The sequence below is a fragment of the Drosophila takahashii genome, chromosome 3L (genome assembly GCF_030179915.1).
Source record: "Drosophila takahashii strain IR98-3 E-12201 chromosome 3L, DtakHiC1v2, whole genome shotgun sequence".
Taxonomy (NCBI): Eukaryota; Metazoa; Arthropoda; class Insecta; order Diptera; family Drosophilidae; genus Drosophila; species Drosophila takahashii.
The window spans coordinates 552548-572078 of record NC_091680.1 but is presented as its reverse complement, the minus strand read 5'-3'; the positions used below and the strand labels follow the sequence as shown (position 1 = coordinate 572078).

General features: G+C 40.8%; 1 protein-coding gene across 1 annotated transcript; it reads left to right on the top strand.

Moving 5' to 3' along the window:
- Positions 1-16150: 16150 nt before the first annotated feature.
- Positions 16151-19036, top strand: Lsp1gamma (Larval serum protein 1 gamma). The gene is made up of 2 exons (XM_017155477.3): positions 16151-16461; positions 16801-19036. The coding sequence occupies exons 1-2, from the start codon at positions 16255-16257 to the stop codon at positions 18919-18921; spliced, it is 2328 nt and encodes a 775-aa protein (XP_017010966.2). The 5' UTR covers positions 16151-16254; the 3' UTR covers positions 18922-19036.
- Positions 19037-19531: the final 495 nt, after the last annotated feature.

Genomic DNA, 19531 nt, shown 5'->3' with positions numbered 1-19531 from the left:
TATGTAAATTCTCATGAATAAGCAAGTAAGCCATCACCCATAAATAAAACTTATTCATCGGCAGGGAGTAATCAGTGATCTCTAACCTTTGGATACCACAATCTTATCACTTCCCACGACTCGTAAACAACATTACACACATTGCACATTGATCTCATTTTCCGAGAATAACGCACTCGTAACTAATCGGCGAATCTCCGGCCCCTCAAGTGGTTGGTTGTTTTCCATTCATCCGCAGGGTTGGGCCCTCGGTGATTTTTCCACTGCCTTTTATGCAATGCGAGGGGCGAGGTGGAGGCATAATAACGCATAACGCACAATGGAGTCGATAATCAGAGAGGCCCCTCCGCCCTTTTTATTTTTTCCCTCCGCCAAGCGATTATCACACACTCCCAAGTCTCGTGCTATGCTTTTTCCTATCATTTCCACGCAGTAGTAGTGACCCCTTGGAAGAACCCGACTTGTTGAACTGTCTGCCTCGGGTTGTTGTTTACAACTTGTAATGGAAACTTTTGTAAACTTTTCCACAAAATCCCCGGTAGAGGAAAACTACCAAAAAAAAAATATATAAAGAGTGACATTAGCCATATCAATTGAACAAAAGTAAAACGAAGAAAAAGCATTTGCTCGAAAAGTGCCAAGTGGGTAAAATTCCATTAGACCTCGAGTTCAACCGATATTCGGATTATTTGCTCTGCTCATTAGTAAGCCGTTTATGCCAGTCCTAAGCCACAATAACGTATATATATTTTAGTCACTTTAATGAACATTTAAACAAATTGAAATGTATTCGAAAACAATTGCGCATTGACGTCAGAGAAGTCTGTCTTTCAGCCTGATGGATGCATTCATTGACATTTGGTCGAGACAAGAATTGCACAAATCATAATTTAACGATCAAAACAACCGGAAAGAGGAAGGGTTCGGATAAAAGAGGATATATACGAAGTTGCGATGCTCTATTGCTATGGATTACTGTTGAACTAAATAGTAATTTAACTTTAAAATATTACAATGCAATTTTAAAACATATAATAATTTTTGAAAATATATTTTTAATTTTTAGTGTAGTTTAAAAACAGTAATAAAAAAGAATCTTGTGCGTGAAATTTGTTTGTTTTCCTTGTGGCCGACGTTCCATTCTTTCTTTTTTGAATGCGTTCTTATTTTTTGCGAATTCATTCACCTTTTAATCAAGCAAACCAGTTGCGCTTGTTGTTGTTTACTCATCTTTTCGGGTTCCTTTTCGTTGTTTTGGTTTTTGGGCATTGCCAAAATGAATTTCCCCGCTTTGTATGCGCCACGAAATTCGTGATAAAAACAACGTGAGATAAATACATATAAATTATTTGGCTACGATTAAAAGTTGAGCCAAGAGTTCGAGGACTTCGAATGACTAATCAAAAAAAAATTGAAATACAAATAATTTGGAAAAGAGAGCGAAAGGCGCTGCGCCTGCGCTTAAAGTCAATAAGTTTATGTATGTTTTGTGTGAATATTTTGCGGGCAGTCGAAATATTCGCGAGTTGTTTTTGTTTACCCAAAAGCATTTAATGAATGAACGGAGCTGAATTTTTTCGTATTGTTTGCCGTTCGATTCAGTTGAATTCGATTCGAATGCGATTGCCCCCGGCGGGGCAGGCAACACAGGTAACACTCGATAATGTATAAAGAGTGTGTGGGTCTCTTTCGAGTACGTGGCTTGAATGAAAAGCTCTTTTTGCTTCCTTTCCCCCCTCCTTTTGAGCCAACTTGATTTTTTCGCCAAATTATCTGGGACTTAAAATCTACAAAAACACGCAGAAACAAGACAAAACGAACTTCATGAATGAGCCAGAGAGTCAGCCAAACCAAGGCAACAAAAAAATGTCAATAGCAGAAAATACAATTTTTCGGTTGCTTTTCATTTCGCTTCGCAAGAGCTCGAGAAGTTTCTACCACGAGTGGGTTTTGTTTTCGAATTGTATCTGGTTTTGAGGTGAGTGGATCTCGAGTGCCAGCAATGCAATTCAATGCAGAGAAAGTCGATTCAATTCCAATTGATTTGGTTTTTCTAATGACAGATAAATAGATAAATCACAGATTTGAGGGAGATTAAAGGGGCTTTGGTATTAAAGGGAAACTGACTTTTAAATTATGTTATTTGCTTCTTCGACCATTAAAATACATTATTTCTTTTCTAAGGCCTAAAATTAATTATGTTCCATTATTGCTTAAATTACTTTATTTTCAATTAATGTCTATAATAAATTCTTTTATAATAATGCTTAAATTAAATTATTTTCTACTGATGATTAAGAAATATCTCATTTATTTTTTACATATTAATTCAAAAATTTTGATTAAACGTAAATATAACCGAAGTCTTTGTAAATAAATATTTCTTTATTTATAGCTCTAGGCGGGTTTTCTTTCTCAAATATCAAAGAAAAATCCTTTGTGAATCTTTTTAGATTTCCACACCTTTTCGTCCAATTTTTGGCAAGACAACCGCAGCAGCCATCAAATCATATGGAAATCGTGTCAGACACACACGAGCTCTCGTCTAATTTCATTCAAAGTGGCATATTTAATTTCACATTTAGACGTCTTCATAGCCACATTTGAGACATCTTCGCCTGGTTCTATATACCCTTTCCTATCTGCACAATATATCTGCGGAGCTGTTGGGCAAATTTCCGGTTTCTGGTTTCATTGTAAAAAGCCAAAAGACAAAAACCAAAAACATTTCGTACGTTTCGGTATTTTTGGTTCACACGTGCGCGGGTAATAAACTTCAAATGACCGAAACTGAATGGAGCTTAAAGTGGGCCTGGCCAGAGGCAAGTCAAGTGTTGAGGCCAAACACTTTGCGTCGACTCGCACTTAAACGACACAATAACAATAACACAGAAACAAAAGCAAATGCCCGAGCAAAACGTTTAAGACCGCTTTTTTTTTTGGTACCTTTCGTACCTATCCTCACTATTTTTATCGCCTTCCTCGCCTTATTAATGTATCTTCTGTGTTTATCATTGTCGAATTTTAATTAAGCCGAACTCGGTACACGTGTACGCTTAATGCGTTTATTGTCCAACAAGTTCAATGCCTTCTCGCCGGCCCCTTCTTCCCCTGCTTATTCCTCGTTTTTTAATTGGCCACTGTTTTGTCAAGAAAAGGAAAACTGAAACTGAAGAAGCAAGCCTACGGAAGATTTTAGCCTATTTTTATTAAGAACTCGAGGTTTTTGAGAACCGAGAACATGAAGCTGACATGGATAGATTACAAGATTTAAGATTATATTTTTTAAATATAATAGAGCTTGTTTAAACAAATAAACAAAAACGTTATTTCTTGAATTTTTTTCGTATTTTTCAAAAATACAATTTTAAAGTCCTAAGTTTTTTCTCTTTAACAACCAAAATTCTATTTCGTTTGCTCCTTCCCCTCCAACTTTCTACGATTTTGATGACTTGGCTTTAAAATAATCCTTATGCTTCAAGTTTATGACGAAAGATCCTATAAATAGCCCAAAAGCTGCCGCAAAATCAGCTCGAGGCAGTAAATGTTTATTAAAATTTCAAAATATTACGTATACGCAATGGGCCGTCATTGAAAGGAATGAGAATATGCGCGCTGGCCTCTAGCAACCGTTTCAAATATATTGAATTTCATGGCACTTGGGCGTCTATTTTAGACCAACCCACTCCAGGGAAGCCATAAAAATTAATTTATTAATAACCCTTCTGTGGCACCGGCGAAACTCAGGGATGGAGTTTGAGTTTGACGAGGGGTTAAGGGTGAAGTGAAGAGGGCTCTCTGCTGACGCGTCATTAAAGCCGTCTGTGCCACACACACTAAACACATCACATCCACACATTAGTGTCAATGCTAATGTTAATGCTAACGCTCATATCCTGTCCAAGGATAAAAGCCGTGCTCGCAACAGTGGGGCTAAATAGCAATGGAAGGTAAATCAAAATGAAGGATAAAAAAATTTATGATATATCGAAAACCTTATGAGAAAGGATTCTGGTAATTAAAGGTTTATCCGGCTCGTAGGACCAAAACAATTATTAATTTATTTTTTAATGGTCCAATTTCAGTACCACTGTGCTTCAAGTTCCCTAACCATTTACCATTTCCCAGTTCATGTGATTAGATGTGAAGTTTGTTTGACTTTCGTTTTGGCTAATAGACTTCACAAATGTTATGGAATCAGGAAGTTCAGGAGTCCCCCGTCCCCCAAAAACAGATGTTTTCTGTTGTTGTTATGTTTAGTGTTATGGCCATCCAGGGTGAAGGTGTAGTATCTAATGGGAATTGCCCCGCCCAGAAACCCCTTTTCAGATATCCGGTTTCGTTGCTTTTGTTTTTGTTTGGGGGTCCACTTAAATGGAGTTTCTTATAGAGCCCCGGCTAATTTCCGGCGGAGAAAGCTGTCCAAAAATTGTACGCCAATTCTAATTGGTCCGAAAAGGAACTCCATTGCGGAGAGATTCTTTCGTTTTACTCCAGGTTAATTTCAGATGGTGCTCGGAGGTGCTTTTAAGTTACCGTTCCTCCCTCCAATAGAGGGAAGTAAAATTTTATGCACAAGTTGTTGTTCCTGTTACTGCCACTGCTGTTGGTGGCGCATTAAATTTGATGGTCTACTAAAATTTCTATCAAAGTGTATGCATGAAATTTTTGCTCCTGACATTTCGGGGGTGGCTTTTGTGCTCTGTGTTGTGTGTGGACTGGGGATTGGTGTATTAAAACTTTATATGCATTATAAAATTGGATTTTATGTCACTCCTGAAGTTGCCATTAGCCTTTGTCCCTCTGTCGCCGCCGCCCGGAAAAAGGAGAAAACATAAAAAATATTTTTGATAGTCAATTGCGTGCCAAGGGAAGTTTCGAGTTCGAGTGTTTGTCTCAGAGTCCCATTGTTACCCCTGCCCAAAAGCAGAAAAACAGAAGTACCAAACAACTCGGCCATAAAGTTTCGAATATTTCCCAATGCCGTGTAATCGTAAAAAAGCTCCCCACAAAAACGCAAATTGAATGAATATTTGCTCTCAAATTACCCCGTCGAAAAATTAACATTAAGCTGAAAGTTCGCCTTCGATTCGGTTTGATTTCAGTTTTCCCTTTCGAGTGCTCTAAAAAAACTGTCGTATTTTGTTTGTAATAAATTTTTTATATTTACGACATCTGCCCCATTTGTCTTTTATTCCCATTGCGAAGGATTTGTCAAATGAAGTGGAAAATTTGAGTAAAATGCTGGGGGATTCATATCAGTGGATCTAATATATTTTCCTATTGATTGCAAGTGATATTTATCGTATGGTCAGGGGCTTTCTTTAATTTTTCTATATTTATTTCAACACATTTCCCATTTGGATAAACACTAATCTGATGCCCGCAAAGTGAACGTTTATGATTTCCCAAACCCATTTTCGCCGAACGACTCAATTAAGCAGCAGGAAATGTCCTCAACTCAATTCGAGGGCCATAAAACGACGGGGAGTTGTTCTCGTTCGGCTATATCTAACCGATCTATTTAAGAACTGTGAACCACCTGCCCCATCAACTTCATTAGCTCTCCGTTTTGCGCGTGGCCTCGTAAATGCCAAAATGCCGGGAAGAGAGGAGCATTTGCTAAATTGGCACAAAATGTTGCACAAAATATGAAAACAATAAAATTCCAGTAAAGGAAATAAAAGCCGCTTGACCATTTTCGGCATGGCAGTCACAGGCAGCATCATATCAGTTGGGCTGAATCAGCCCGAATTCGTTTTATTTTGTAATTTTTAATGTTTTTACGAGGCCATAAAATTAGCAGCAGTAGCCGCATTCGAGGCACAAAAGGACGACAAGTGCGGCGGCATCGGAGGATGAATATGAGTACGAAAACGAGTACGAGGTCCATAACTCATGCGACAGTTAGATGCGAGCAGTGAGATAGGCCGGGGCCATCTGAACGATTCCGAATCCGAGTATGAGGATGAGTATAAGGATGGCGAGGAGGATGCCCAATGCCGATGCGGATGGATATGAGCTTGGAGCTGACTGAATGAGGCACTTAAGCAGACTGCAGCGCCACCAATTGCAGCCCGACGGCATTCCTTTGAATTATGAGGTCGCTCTTGAAAATGGGATCGTGAGGCGATAGTCAGTGGTGGTTCAAAGATTTTAGGTATAAACTAGAGAATAAAAAACACTACAAAAATGTATATTAAATATTTAATATGATATGAAAATAGTTTTAAAAATAATCGAAAATAATTTAGAAATCGACATTTGTTCGATAGGCTTTTTTTGTATTTTAAAAAACATTTTTAATATAAACTTCATATTACTTAATGGAAACAATTAAAAATGTATAACCATATCTATTAATCTTTCAAATAGCAATATAATTCTGAAGTCATTTTTTATCGGTTAAGCAAGTGATGTTTCTGATTGTAAAATGAATAATTAATTTAATCCATTAATTGTTCCTTGTAAAAATATAGGTATTCCTGGATCCCCTATCGTCTTAAATCTGTCCATCTCTGTGCATTTGCCTTTTGGTGCATTGCATTGATTGAGTGTTGAGAGGACGAGATGCGGCGCTGTGATCTCTCTATTATGTTTGGCCAGGCCAACAAGGCCATAAAATTTGATTGCCTTGCTGGCCAAAAAACAAGCCAGAAAGGCTTGGGAGTGGGAGATGGTCGAGAAAGAAGGAGAAGGAGGCGCCAGGAGCCGAAAGACGAAAAGGACGAAAGTGTACCTCCCGTACAGGAGAACACAAAAACAAACAGTTTGGTCATCCCACTGGCTGCGACCTGTTTTTCGGTGCTGAGTTCGCAGACAGGTGCATCGCGTAGTATTTTTTTTTATATTTTTATACTCTTTATGGGGGCTGGCACCGCCCCCCTCCGCCCCTTTTGCCATGGCCCAGAGGCAAAGCGTCGCCATAATAAACCAATAAAACGTTGCCGCTGCCGTCGCCGCAGCCACTTGCAGTTCCAATCAAGTGACTTTTATTAGGGGCAGGGGCGGCGGCCGAAAGGGGCGCTATGGGGTATAAATTGCCATAACCATGGCATGTAACCAAAACAAAGTGAACTACCGCCGGAGAGCCTAAGAATAACCAAAGTTTTTGGCGAGCTCAAATTGAATTACCTCGAATTTGGTTTGCCCTAAAAGGGGCACACCCCCTTTACCAACATTTGTATATACTATAAAAGAGTCCTACTTTTTTATGGGGGATGAGCAGAAATCGAATAGTTTATAACATAAAAATCGAAAACCAAAAACCGTAATTCTGAAATAATTCTTAGGTGAAGAAAGAATATTGCAATGATTTATAGATTAAATAATTTGCAGATCAAGGTAATATTTATACTTTTAGCTTAAAATTGTGAAGATTGATTAAGTAGCCTCTTTTTAAGCAAATAAAATAGGCGGAAATCATTAAGATATTTCGAAAAGAAATTCTAGAAAATTAGTTATGTCTATCTGTACTTTGATCTACAGCTTTCGAGCTTTGAAGTCTGTGTAAAATCAAATAACCTAGAAGAATCAGATCAAATAAAGTGCACAATACCAGATCTTGCATTGCCGATAAGTTAGGGTATCATCACCCCATGATGCAGTAACAAACAACACTAACAACCACATCGGCAACCTGTAATGAGCCGCTTTCTTCACTCGGGGGTTTCCCCTTTTGTTGTTTCTGGCGCTGCTGCTGCATGGTAAATAGATTTCGATTGCATGCCTCGTCGTGTCTGAGTCTCGTAAACGAGAGGAGCAGGAGGAGAGATCCAAGAAGGGGGATTGGGTTCGAGCATGGGATATATACACCATATAAGGGGGCCGCAGCAACTACTGATTGTCTGAGATGGACGCGGCGCGATTGCTTTAGTCATGGTCTGTGGGACACGTGCGATAATTATGGTAATATTTGCATTTGCGTGTGGCTCCGTTAAACAGTTGAGTGAGTTGCTGGGCGCCAAGACGCGACTCGATCGCCGAAGAGAAGAGACCCCTGCCGATGGATTGGCTCCGTTTTCGGGGCTTCCAGACTTCCTGATCCCGCTCCCGATCCCCTTTCTTCCCCCTTTTCCACTTTTCCATCGCCTGTTTGCTTAATGGCCTTTTAAACAGCCAGCACAGCCCCCAATTCGCCCCGACCAGCTGCCACGCCCCCCTGCGCCGCAGGCTTTCAATTATGTCGGATTGCAAATTATTTTATTTTAAATTTGGTGCAGAATTGAATGCAGTTTTTTGTATTAATTCACATGAGACCGCAGAGCGATTCACGACTATGAACATTATGTGGTTGGTTATAAGTGGACAAGCTTGACAAATTAATTTGAATCACGAATGACTACATTTGAATTGTTTATAAATTTCAATTAAATCGCGAATTAAATCCATAAAGGTTTTAATTACATATTTTAAGATAAGTGGATGAGGAATAATGGAGAAAGATTTGGATTTCCAAGAAATTATCTTTTAATGATAATTAAGAAATTTAGTTTTATGTCTTTAAATAGTATTGAAAAATCTTTTGTTTATTGAATACTTGCAATGAGTTGAGATAGTAAACATAAAGCTAATTTGGTGTTGGTTTGGTTTGAAAGGTTAAGGTTTATGGGCTTGTTTTAAAATTGTCACAATGAGTAATCATAAAAAAGATATCAAATTAAGCAGTTTAATTGAGGGTAATTCATCCGTTTCTCGAGGTTTCCTCTGATCTGTTATCGAGTTTCCCCGTTGACGTCAGGGGCTCAAAAAAGGGGGTCAAGAAGGGGGATCAAAAGTCATGTAGCGTTCAAAGCAAAAACATTTCAATGCTCCATGTCTACTGTCATTTTGGTTTGGCATTGTAGACACCAATTACGAGTGCACCCAAAAACAGAGGAAATTAAACTTTACGATTGACCATTAAAAATCTGTTAGGCCAGATCATAAAAAGCAAAGTATTAAACGTTAAAAAAATTGCTCAACATGGAGACCTAAGCAACAAATATAAAACTTTTCAAGGAGAAAACAAACGACAAAACTCGTTGAGAAAGCGTTCAGATGGAAAACTAGAGTAAGACATTTAATTAAAGTTTTCTTTTAATTTAAGTGACTTTCCTATGAGCTGGGCCTTAATTATCGGGTAATGTGTAAAGTCCTTTATAAATCTTTTATATCTCTTGGTTTTCTGCCCACACCTACTGCATTCATTAACGAAAAAATTCCCAAATAAATTCAGCAAACGTTGAAAAAAGAAACGAATACAGTCCCAAACAGATCGTAAACTATCCCGAATCTTGGCTTGACGCCATTTAAACGCCACCAAACGGAAAACGAAAATAAAATCAAACGAGAAATCGCGAAATTCTTTTCGTGTTCGGACCTTATTCTACCTGTCTCAGGTCATTGAATGCAGTTTCTCCCTGCTTCTTTCAGTCCCTGTCCACTTCGATTACAAACTGTTGAATGAATTCCGCTGGCCTCCTTTGCTCCCTGCATATAAGTATGTTCTTGGGTTTAGAACCCGAAAATTCGATTTTTCTTTGAGTCGCCGCCGCGTCGGAATTCCAAGAAGGACATCTCCCCGTCTCTCTCTGCCTTCTGCTTTCTGGTCTCCCAGCTCTTTTTATTGCGCTGTTCTCATTTAAAGCATTTTATGGCATTTTGTTTAAGTCGCCGCTTCATTATGATTTTTATGGCCACTTTAGCATGGCTCCTCCGAAAAGGAATCGCCATCTCTCGGAGCTCTCAGGTTCTCAGTTCGCAGTTCGCAGTTCTCAGGTGGGAGGAGGCATTGTTTAGGCCCCGTTTTCTGTTTGAATACCCCGAGGAGGTTCGAGCTTGGAGATTTCGAGACGAGAGAGTGCAGAACAAAAACCGTTTTTAAAGCTCGTTATAATTTTTTGTATTCCTTATTTTTTAGTGGCGGATTTCTCGACTTCTTCGCCCGAATTCCCTGTGCATCTTGGCCAGGTGATTGCCCTTTCGGGCGACTTTCGTGTGATTTTCGCTTTAAATATCCTTGGGGCCAAATTGGAACTGTTCCTGGTGGCAGTCCCCCGTCGGATCTTTCCTCTCGATTTCGATCTTGTTCTGTTTTCGACTCGAAATGAAGTTGCTCCACTTAATTGCAATCATTAATATGGCCCACTATCGCAGATCGCCGATCAGTTAGGTTTTAATCGAAGCGGTGTTCAAATAACTTAAAGGTGGGCATTAATTGGAAGACCATTTGACTTTTACTTGGTGATTTAACTGTTATTTATAGCTTTTTTATATTAAGAACCCAACTATCTATGATGATTCTAGTTAATTGACTTTTATCTAGAAAAGTCAACTTAGAGAGGAAAGGGGAATAAATGTTCCATAGGCGTACTAAAATTTTTTTACCGAAATGTTAATCATAATATTTCAGAAAATGTTATTAGCTAACTATTTTATTAACTTAATTAAGTTATATAATATCACACTTAAATATTATACTTTTAGAAGACTACAGAAGTTTTTCGATAGTCTTGATCCCTGAAAAAATTCCACAAATTCCTTTCCACCGTCTTTGGACCTTCATTTGGCTTTAGTTCCCACTTGAAGTCTGGAGTCCGGAGTCTTGTGCAGTTCAATGAGCTGCTGCAAGGTAAATTCCCCCGAAAGCCCGAAATTCCTTGGAAAAGCATAAAAAGAGATCCCCCACCGTCGCTTTTGGCGCACAAACACACGCAGACACAGAAAGGGAATTAAAAACACATAAATGTCACTTTCGAATAGCTTTTTGTTTTATGGAGCATCCTTTTCGGACCAAAACAAAACCGAAAACGAAAAGAAGTGCGGCGGAGGAGCCAGGGGCTTCCCCTTTTCTTCGGGGCGTCTGAGCGACCAATTTGACGCAAGCGCAACGCACACACAAAATGGAATATAAAGATATACAGATACAGATACAAATACAAATACAAATACAGATGCCTCAATGCCAGACGATGCCTGCTGAACTTGACAATGAACTCCCGGTTGACCAAATTCGAGGGCAAACACAACAAAAGGTGATTTACCTATATCCATCCTGTCTCCTTGAAGATGTGCCTCTCTACCTAACACAATAGATGCCACAGCTTCTTCACACAGATACAAACCTTTCGTAGGAAACCCATTCAGACGCACTTCGCACATTAACGCCCTGGATCTGGATCTGAAAATGAAGCTGAATCTGAATCCGAATCCAAGGGTTCGGATCATGTCCTTTATTCTTTATTGTCTTCTGCTCGGTGTGGGAATCTTGGCGAGAGAGCGGAGATAACTGCAGTTCGGATTCTCGGAACTGACCGTCGGTCCTTCAAAAGCGTGCCGTAATCTCCTTCCAAACCGAACCGAACCAAAAAACAAATAAACCCAGTAGACTAGCACAAAATTAATGCACTGTCGTCGCTCTTAATCAATATCAGGCGGCATTTTTGTCAATGAATCGATAATTCGGAGAAATGGTAGAGATCTTGAAAGAAAAGGAAGTCTAAAAAATGTAGAACATGACATTTTTGGAAAAATTACGTATATTTATCATTATAGATCATTGTTCCTAATATTTAGGTAGTTGTTAAAAATATGTTTGATCTTTTTCATTTTTGAGTGTTAAATAAAAATTAACTAAGAGGAAGCCTAAAGTTATGTTTTATTATTTCACATAACAAAATTAAGATTTAAGCTTTAAGCTTGCGCTTCACATGATGAACAAGCATATTGACACACGAGACTTTGATAAGGTTTTTTATTATCATTCTTATTAAATAAAATAAAAATGATTGCTTAATCACTAGTGAATATTTCTGACAGGGCAGATTTATTTGTCTCCTGTCCATGCAATTACTATCCCGTATATTTACATGATATCATCTCCAGATTTACTGCCCACTTGATAGATACCATAAACATGTGTGCACTCTATTTTAACCATAAATTATGTCTAGCCGACTTGGTTTCGGTTAACTGCACTCTGAAGTAAGCCGTCCACTAGAGAGTCTCGCTGAAGTCCTCTTTTGGAAGTCCTCCCCTCGATTTCTACCCATTTGCTATACAACTCACCCATCTCACCCACTGACCAGCGAGTCAGAACGGCTCGATTAGCGATAATATCTCGTCGCATTGTCATAATTCTTGGCTGGGCAAGAAGAGCGCACAAAAACCCATTAAAATCTCAATGCCACTCAGTTTCAGACCCCCCCCCCCCCCCCCTCCATCCACACTCCCTCTTCAGCGAGCTTAGTTTTCTTCTAATCATCTGCCAATGACAATGACAATGACCCCATCGCCGGCAAGTTTGTTTACTGACCAGAGCTACAGCTACTGCTACTGCCTTTGATATATTGGAGCGTTTTGTGCTTATCGAATGCCATCATCTAATTTTCATTAACTTGTTTTTCGCATACAATAAATCTTTTGTTCCCGTTTCGAGGGTCCTCGAACTCTCGACCTCAAGTCAAAATGCGTTTCAAATATTTGCAGTTTTTGGTCAATAAAATATACTTAAAAAATGTCCAATTAAAGGGGGAACTTCAAAAAAACTTTATTTAATTTTCTATTATTATAATAATATTAAGTATCAACATGCCTTAAAGGCATTTTAATAAATTGCTTGCTATTTAATCGTATGAAAATATAATTCATCTCATTGGAAACGTAAAATCTGCCATCTACTTCACCGACATCGATGACAACTGTTATAGCCGAGAACTCAAATTCTGCGGATGAAGGAAAAGTGAGAGGCGGGCGAGCACTTGGCCACCCATTCGGACGCAGCATTATTAGCCAAGTTTACAGACACATTTGTCAATTTTATGGTGCCAACAGGACGATGTATGACTTTCGAGCTTTTCGGGGCGAAACGATGCCGCATTGCAATTATTATGAATCATTTTCCGGACAGCTTTAGTGGGGAGTTGCTGATGGTTGGTAAGGAGGGGAACAAGGGGACATATCTTCTTTTGGAGGGGTGCAAAAGCTTGAGGGGCAGCAGGGGGTGGCTGAGTTAATTACCGTCAACGCATCGCGATGAGAACTTTTTTAATTCATTTGGCAACTTTGGCATACATTTCGTATTTCTGAATTGCGATACTCTGACTTCGGGTATTGTCATAAATTTGTATTAACTATTTTCTTATTTTTGGAATTTGTACTGAACGTTTTAAAGACTGTGGTTTTAAAATTGTATTACAATACATTTTTATTGCAAACAATTTTTGGGTACTAAAGATTTTTATTAGTATTATATTATATACGTTATACAAAAATATCGCTTTATATTTTTTATCAGTGGTTGGATAGAATTCTGCCTTTATTTTACTAAGGGTATTTCGAGTTTTTCATTAAAAGTACAGCATGTTCTTAAATATTTATGTTTCTGTTCGCTGGCGATGATCGATGATGGCATCGGCTTGACCTCTCTGAGTGTGTCTGATTTTATTGGAAAAGTTTTCTCAGCGGCACCTCAAACCCCCTAACTGCCCATCCCCCCAGCACCGTCGAAACCAGGGTGCAAATCATATTTTATGGCCATCATTATTACCTAATTTTTATGCTCTGCCAAAGGAAAACTGCTGCTGCTCCACACAGCTGAGGAAGAAAACTTGGTCCTGTCCTCTTGGGCGAGAACCTTGTTGCACATTCCCCATTTCCCAGACCCAGTCGACAATTTCCCTCGACTGCCCGGGCACTGATAAAAGTTTTTCTCCTTTTCCATGTTCTTCGCCGCCTTTTTCTTCAGTTTTTCCACTGATTTTTTGGAATTTTAGTTTTGCATTTAAGCGAGCATGGCAGACAAAATGCGATTGCTAATTTTTCATGGCGGATAATGAATGATATATTGGTTGCAACAATCTGGGTCGGCATGCTGCACAAAACGGGGAGAGTGCAATTATTCAAACTATTTGTCAGCACAAACTGAAGACAAAGGGAAGGAAAGTGGAATGGAATTTGGTGGTAATTAGCCAGAACTTAAACTTCACTTTGATAGAAGTCAAAATGAGATAGAGAGCGTGGAGAAATAATGAGAAATGGAAAGAAAACGAAAGATATTAAAATATCTATATATAATTAAATCCCAGGTTGGTTGAATTTATCAATTTTAAGAAGTTAGACTAGTTATGTGATTGGAAAATATCTGAACATTGAGTGGGAAATTAATTATATACTTAATGTATTTGAGCCTTAACTCTATTATTCTTATACTGAAGTACCTACCCATTTAAATTGTTGATTTAAGATTTATTTATGCTTAGAATAAGAGAAATTTTTATGAAATTTAAAATCCCCAAGATTAGAAAATTTCTACCTAAAATTTAATTTTAATTTGGATATTATTTGGCCAATCATTCCAAACATTGAAGTAGTCATTTAACTTGTTGCGATTACTTTCGCCACAGTAAACTCAATTTAGCCAACATCTGGAAATGAGGAGACGACAACTTGATCACTGTCCGGCCCCCGAAAGGCGAAACATCAAAGTTATAGCCCCAAAAAACAGACTCTGTCAAACGGTGGATCTGATAACTGATTTGTGCGATAAGCCAGCTTTCAATTTGCGACTCTTGTGTGTTTGAGACACACTCCCTGGCATTTTGGCCAAGGCCAAGGAACTCGCACAAGGAGCACGCATGTAGTCACAGACACATAAAGTAAATACATAATGTTGGGCAAACGACTAATATGCGATTATGGCAAATCAAATTCGGCTCCAAAATCAACACAAAATGTTGAGGGGGCGAAAAGGCAAAAGCGAAGGGGCTTTCCAACATTTTGCACATCTGTTCGAATCCCTTTTTTTTTTGCTCTCTTTTTTATTTTCGACCAGACATGGTTGGGCGAAGAAAAAAGTAAGTACATACCCAAATATAATAAAAAGCAGGGGACAGGGGACAGTCAGGGGTAAGTCTGATATGTCTGTCTTTTTCGCAGGGGGTTGCTGAGGGAGGGGGTGGAAGAGGGGTGGGCAATGGGCAAAGGTTACTGACACAGCACGCACATTGACCTTGATCGCAGACAGCGATGATTTCTAAGGGGAAGCATACAGAGGCAGAAGTGTCGGAATCAGGACCTGAAGAAGGTACACGCACAGGACCGACGGAATAAATTATTTGCAAATTTATTTATATTCCCAACCTACCGCATTGTTACATCACGTAAGTGTTAAGGTCGAGCCAAAATCAAGGGAGGGACGCACACAGAAACGGTCAAAAAAGAGGGCTTAACCCATGAGGAACTAGAGGTGTTGAATTGACATGTTATTTATAACAAAGGAATATAAATCCAACAAGTATTTTAGAAGGTATTTTAAACAAAGTACTGGAATAAGAATTAAGATAGTGTAAAATTTATTCCACATATTTTAATGTAGTGCTTACTACTAATAATAAATTAAGTGGAAATGATTTGGTTTTGACCACTAATATCATCCATCCAAAAAAAATTCAAATCGCACCATTTATTCAAAGGTTATGTGCAATCAAAGTTTCTGTCGCCAGATGGCGCCAGTTTGGAAAATCGGAATCTGTCACTCTGGCAAAAAAATTGTTTTATATTAATTCTAATACCACTAATAAAAATATATATAAAAGTTCTCTAAGATAAACAAGTTTATAAGTTCTAAAACCCAATGTTTTAATCAATGGTACAACACAACAACATTTAGGTACATTTCCATTGGAACCAGCAGCCCTGCAAAACAGATCGTACAGTTCCGCATGGCATTGGAAAATATTCCTCTCAGTTGATAGAATGAAAACACCTCGAAATAAACTTGAACTGATATGACTTATGCACATATCAGTGAGGTGGGCAACAGTCCAGCGCCACTGAGACCACCGAGTTCAAAGCCACAGGCCATAACAATGCTCTAAAAAATATTATCACGATGCAGCGCAAAAAGCCATAGTCACCGTCGCCAATTGCCAATCATCATCGGCAATTGCACAACGGGAACATAGTGGAGACGAGGGCCTTATCTTATCACCACCTGGCTGCGGCTTTGGCTTTGGCTGCAGAAGCGACCGGACTTGGATGACAGCATCCCAGAAGATAAGGTGGAGGCGAGGCTATTTTCAGCCGGAACGGGACCTATGCGACGACCTATGCTGATATGGTGCAGTTGCAAATCCCTCGTCGCGGGGTATAAAAGACCCTCGGTGGCTGCAGTTAAGACAACAGACTTTAGGTGTTGGTCGTTGAGTAGCGAACCAAAGCCGGAGCAGTTGAAGAACCAAAGCAGCAAGCAGGAGCAACCGAGAAGGACCAAGGATGAAGGTGACCCTGGTGATACTGGCCCTCGTGGGCTGTGTGGCCGCTTTCAGCGTGCCCACGCAAAAGGTGAAGATCGCCGACAAGAACTACCTCGAGAGGCAGAAGTTCCTCTTCGAGATCGTCTACCGCATCGAAGATCCCCTGATGTTCGAGGAGTACATTAAGCTGGGCCAGGAATTCACCCTCGACAAGTCTCAGTATGTGGTGAGTATCTACTGCTGATCTAAAGTGAAGCTTGAAAAAAAACGACATTTAGATATTTTTAAACATCGATTTTTATTGGAAACAATGTTGTGAAAAAACCGACACCTAAGGAAAAAGAGTAGCTCTGCCGCCGCACAAACAGCGTGTAAATAGCGACTGCTGATCTAAAGTGAAGCTTGAAAAAATCGAAATATCGATATTTTCGATATTTTTAAAGATCGATTTTTATCGGAAAGAATATTGTGAAAATACCGACATTTTTCAAGCTCTACTCTCAAGTCCTTTTAGAAACCATAGACATGTGTTCTCGCTTTCTTTCCACCCAAACACACCCTCTAGACTTTCGACTACTACATGGAGAAATTCTGGGAGTCCTACAAGCTGGGAGCCCTGCTGCCCAAGGGAGAGTTCTTCGGAGCCCTGGTGAAGACCCACTACAAGCAGGCCTACGGTCTGTTCAACTTCTTCTACTACGCCAAGGACTGGGAGACCTTCGCCAGCAATGTGGCATGGGCCCGCATGCACGTCAACGAGGGCATGTTCGTCTACGCCCTGACTTTGGCCGTCATCCACAAGCCCGAGTTCGAGGGCCTGATCCTGCCCCAGATCTACGAGATCTTCCCCCAGTACTTCTTTAACAGCAAGTTCGTGTACGCCGCCGAGAAGTTCGACTACGAGGTCTTCAGCAAGCTGACCATGTACGAGAAGGAGTACAAGGACATCCTGTACAAGGACTACAGCGAGTTTACCGGCAACTTCTACTTCTACACCAAGGACTGGAAGACCTTCCAGTGGTACAAGATGATGGGCCTGGACACCGAGTGGTACGTCGAGGAGAACTACTTCCTGCGCGAGAACTCCGCCCAGTTCGTCAAGGATCCCAAGTACGTCGACGTGGTCAAGGGCCTGAAGAAGTTCTACATGCCCGTGGACTACACCCGCGACATTGCCTTCTTCAACGACGACACCAAGATGACCTACTTCACCGAGGATCTCGGCTGGAACGCCTACTGGTACTACCTGAACATGGACTACGCCTTCTTCCTGAACGGCAAGGAGTTCGGTCTCGACAAGGACCGTCGCGGTGAGTTCTGGATCTACAACGTGCAGCAGATCCTGGCCCGTTACTACCAGGAGCGTCTGTCCAACGGCTTCGGCGAGATCCCCGAGTTCTTCTGGTACAAGCAGATCGAGTACGGCTACGATCCCCAGCTGGTCTACTACAACGGCATCGGCTACAGCTACCGCAAGAACTACTACGACTTCTACACCTACGGCAACTTCGAGATGTACAACCAGATCCAGAACTTCTTCAGCCGCGTCTACAAGACCCTGGAGACGGGCTACTACAAGACCGCCGACGGTCAGGTGTTCGACCTTCACAAGCCCGAGGCCGTCAAGTTCGTGGGCAACTACCTGCAGGGCAACGCCGATACCTTCGACAAATACTTCTTCAACTACTACTACATGCTGGCCCATATGTACTTCGCCGATGTCGACTACACCGACATGGAGGTCTTCCCCAACATCTTCCTCAACTTCGAGACCATGCTGCGCGATCCCTTCTTCTACACCTTCTACAAGAAGTTCACCGACGTGTTCTACACCTTCAAGTACTACCTGAAGCCCTACACCCAGAAGGACCTCTACTACGAGGGCATCACCATCAAGGATGTGACCGTCAGCAAGCTGGTGACCTACTTCGACATCGTGGACTTTGATGTGACCAACCTGCTGAACGACAAGATGACCTTCGTCGACGGTCAGTACGTGTGGGACAAGGCTCTGCTGGCCCGTCAGGCCCGCCTGAACCACAAGCCCTTCGACTTCGAGTTCACCATCGAGTCCGACAAGGTGCAGAAGGGCGTCGTCCGCGTCTTCCTGGGCCCCAAGTTCGACGAGTACGGCCGCGTGATCCCTCTGGACTACAACCGCAAGAACTTCGTGCAGATCGACAGCTTCGTCTACCCCTTCATCGCCGGAACCAACACCATCAAGCGCAACTCCAAGGAGTTCAGCTGGACCGCCGAGGACAGGATCACCTACACCGAGCTCTACAAGTACGTCATGCTGGCCAGCGAGGGCAAGTACGACTTCCCCCTGGACATCAGCGAGCCCCACAACGCCTTCCCCGATCGTCTGGTCCTGCCCAAGGGCTGGGAGCAGGGCATGCCCATGCAGTTCTACTTCTTCGTCTCGCCCTTCGCCGAGGAGTACGAGCAGTTCTCCAACTTCGACTACACCTACTCCTCGGGCGTTGGCTCCGGCACCCGGTTCGTGGACACCAAGCCCTTCGGCTATCCCTTCGACCGCCAGATCGATGAGTACGACTTCTTCGTGCCCAACGGCTTCTTCAAGGACGTCAAGATCTACTACGTCGACTTCTTCGCCAAGTACTTCGAGAAGAAGTACACCCAGTTCGGCACCTTCGACTACTCCTACTTCGACTTCGAATACTAAGCAGCGATGGATTTAGCTCTTAGCCCCTACGATTAACTTTATTTGCAATGCCCCAGGCAAAAAAACCCAAACCAAAAAAAATATCAAAACAATAAATAAAGACTAAACAATTAAAGCTTTATTAGTTTTATTTTTAGCTAGGCTTGTAATCATTGCTTTACAACTTCTCTTGATCTTAAAAGTTATCCAAGATCGATTCAATCTTGAACTCTTAAAATCAAGGCGAAATTTTCTCAGTTTTTTTTCTCGAAAAATCAATTTAAGACAATTTTTATCTCCATTTAAAAATTTCCTAATCTCGAATTGAGAACATTTGATCTCATCTTTTTTCCCTTCTCAATTCATCTAGGATGCTTTTTTTAGGCCCATCTTTTCCCTTTCAAATATTATTGTAATATTTCCAGAGCACCTGAAGCACAATTTGTTTGGCGAACTGAACAAAGTAAAACCGCCTTGGGGCACAACATGGGTTAAGGCTCGTTCGGCCGTGTCCGAATCGAAATGAAACCGAAAACTGGACGCTGGAGTCCCTTTTTTTTTTGTTTCTGCTCGGTGGGCCTTTGGTTCTTCTTGTGTTTCGCTCGGTGGAAAGAAAGAAAAAGTGTAATAA

Excerpts from the sequence above, each read along its gene's own strand:
- Lsp1gamma (XM_017155477.3), top strand. The coding sequence starts at position 16,255 with ATGAAGGTGACCCTGGTGATACTGGCCCTCGTGGGCTGTGTGGCCGCT. Across the intron at positions 16,462-16,800 it reads TCGACAAGTCTCAGTATGTG|ACTTTCGACTACTACATGGA; the intron begins GTGAGTATCTAC and ends CACACCCTCTAG.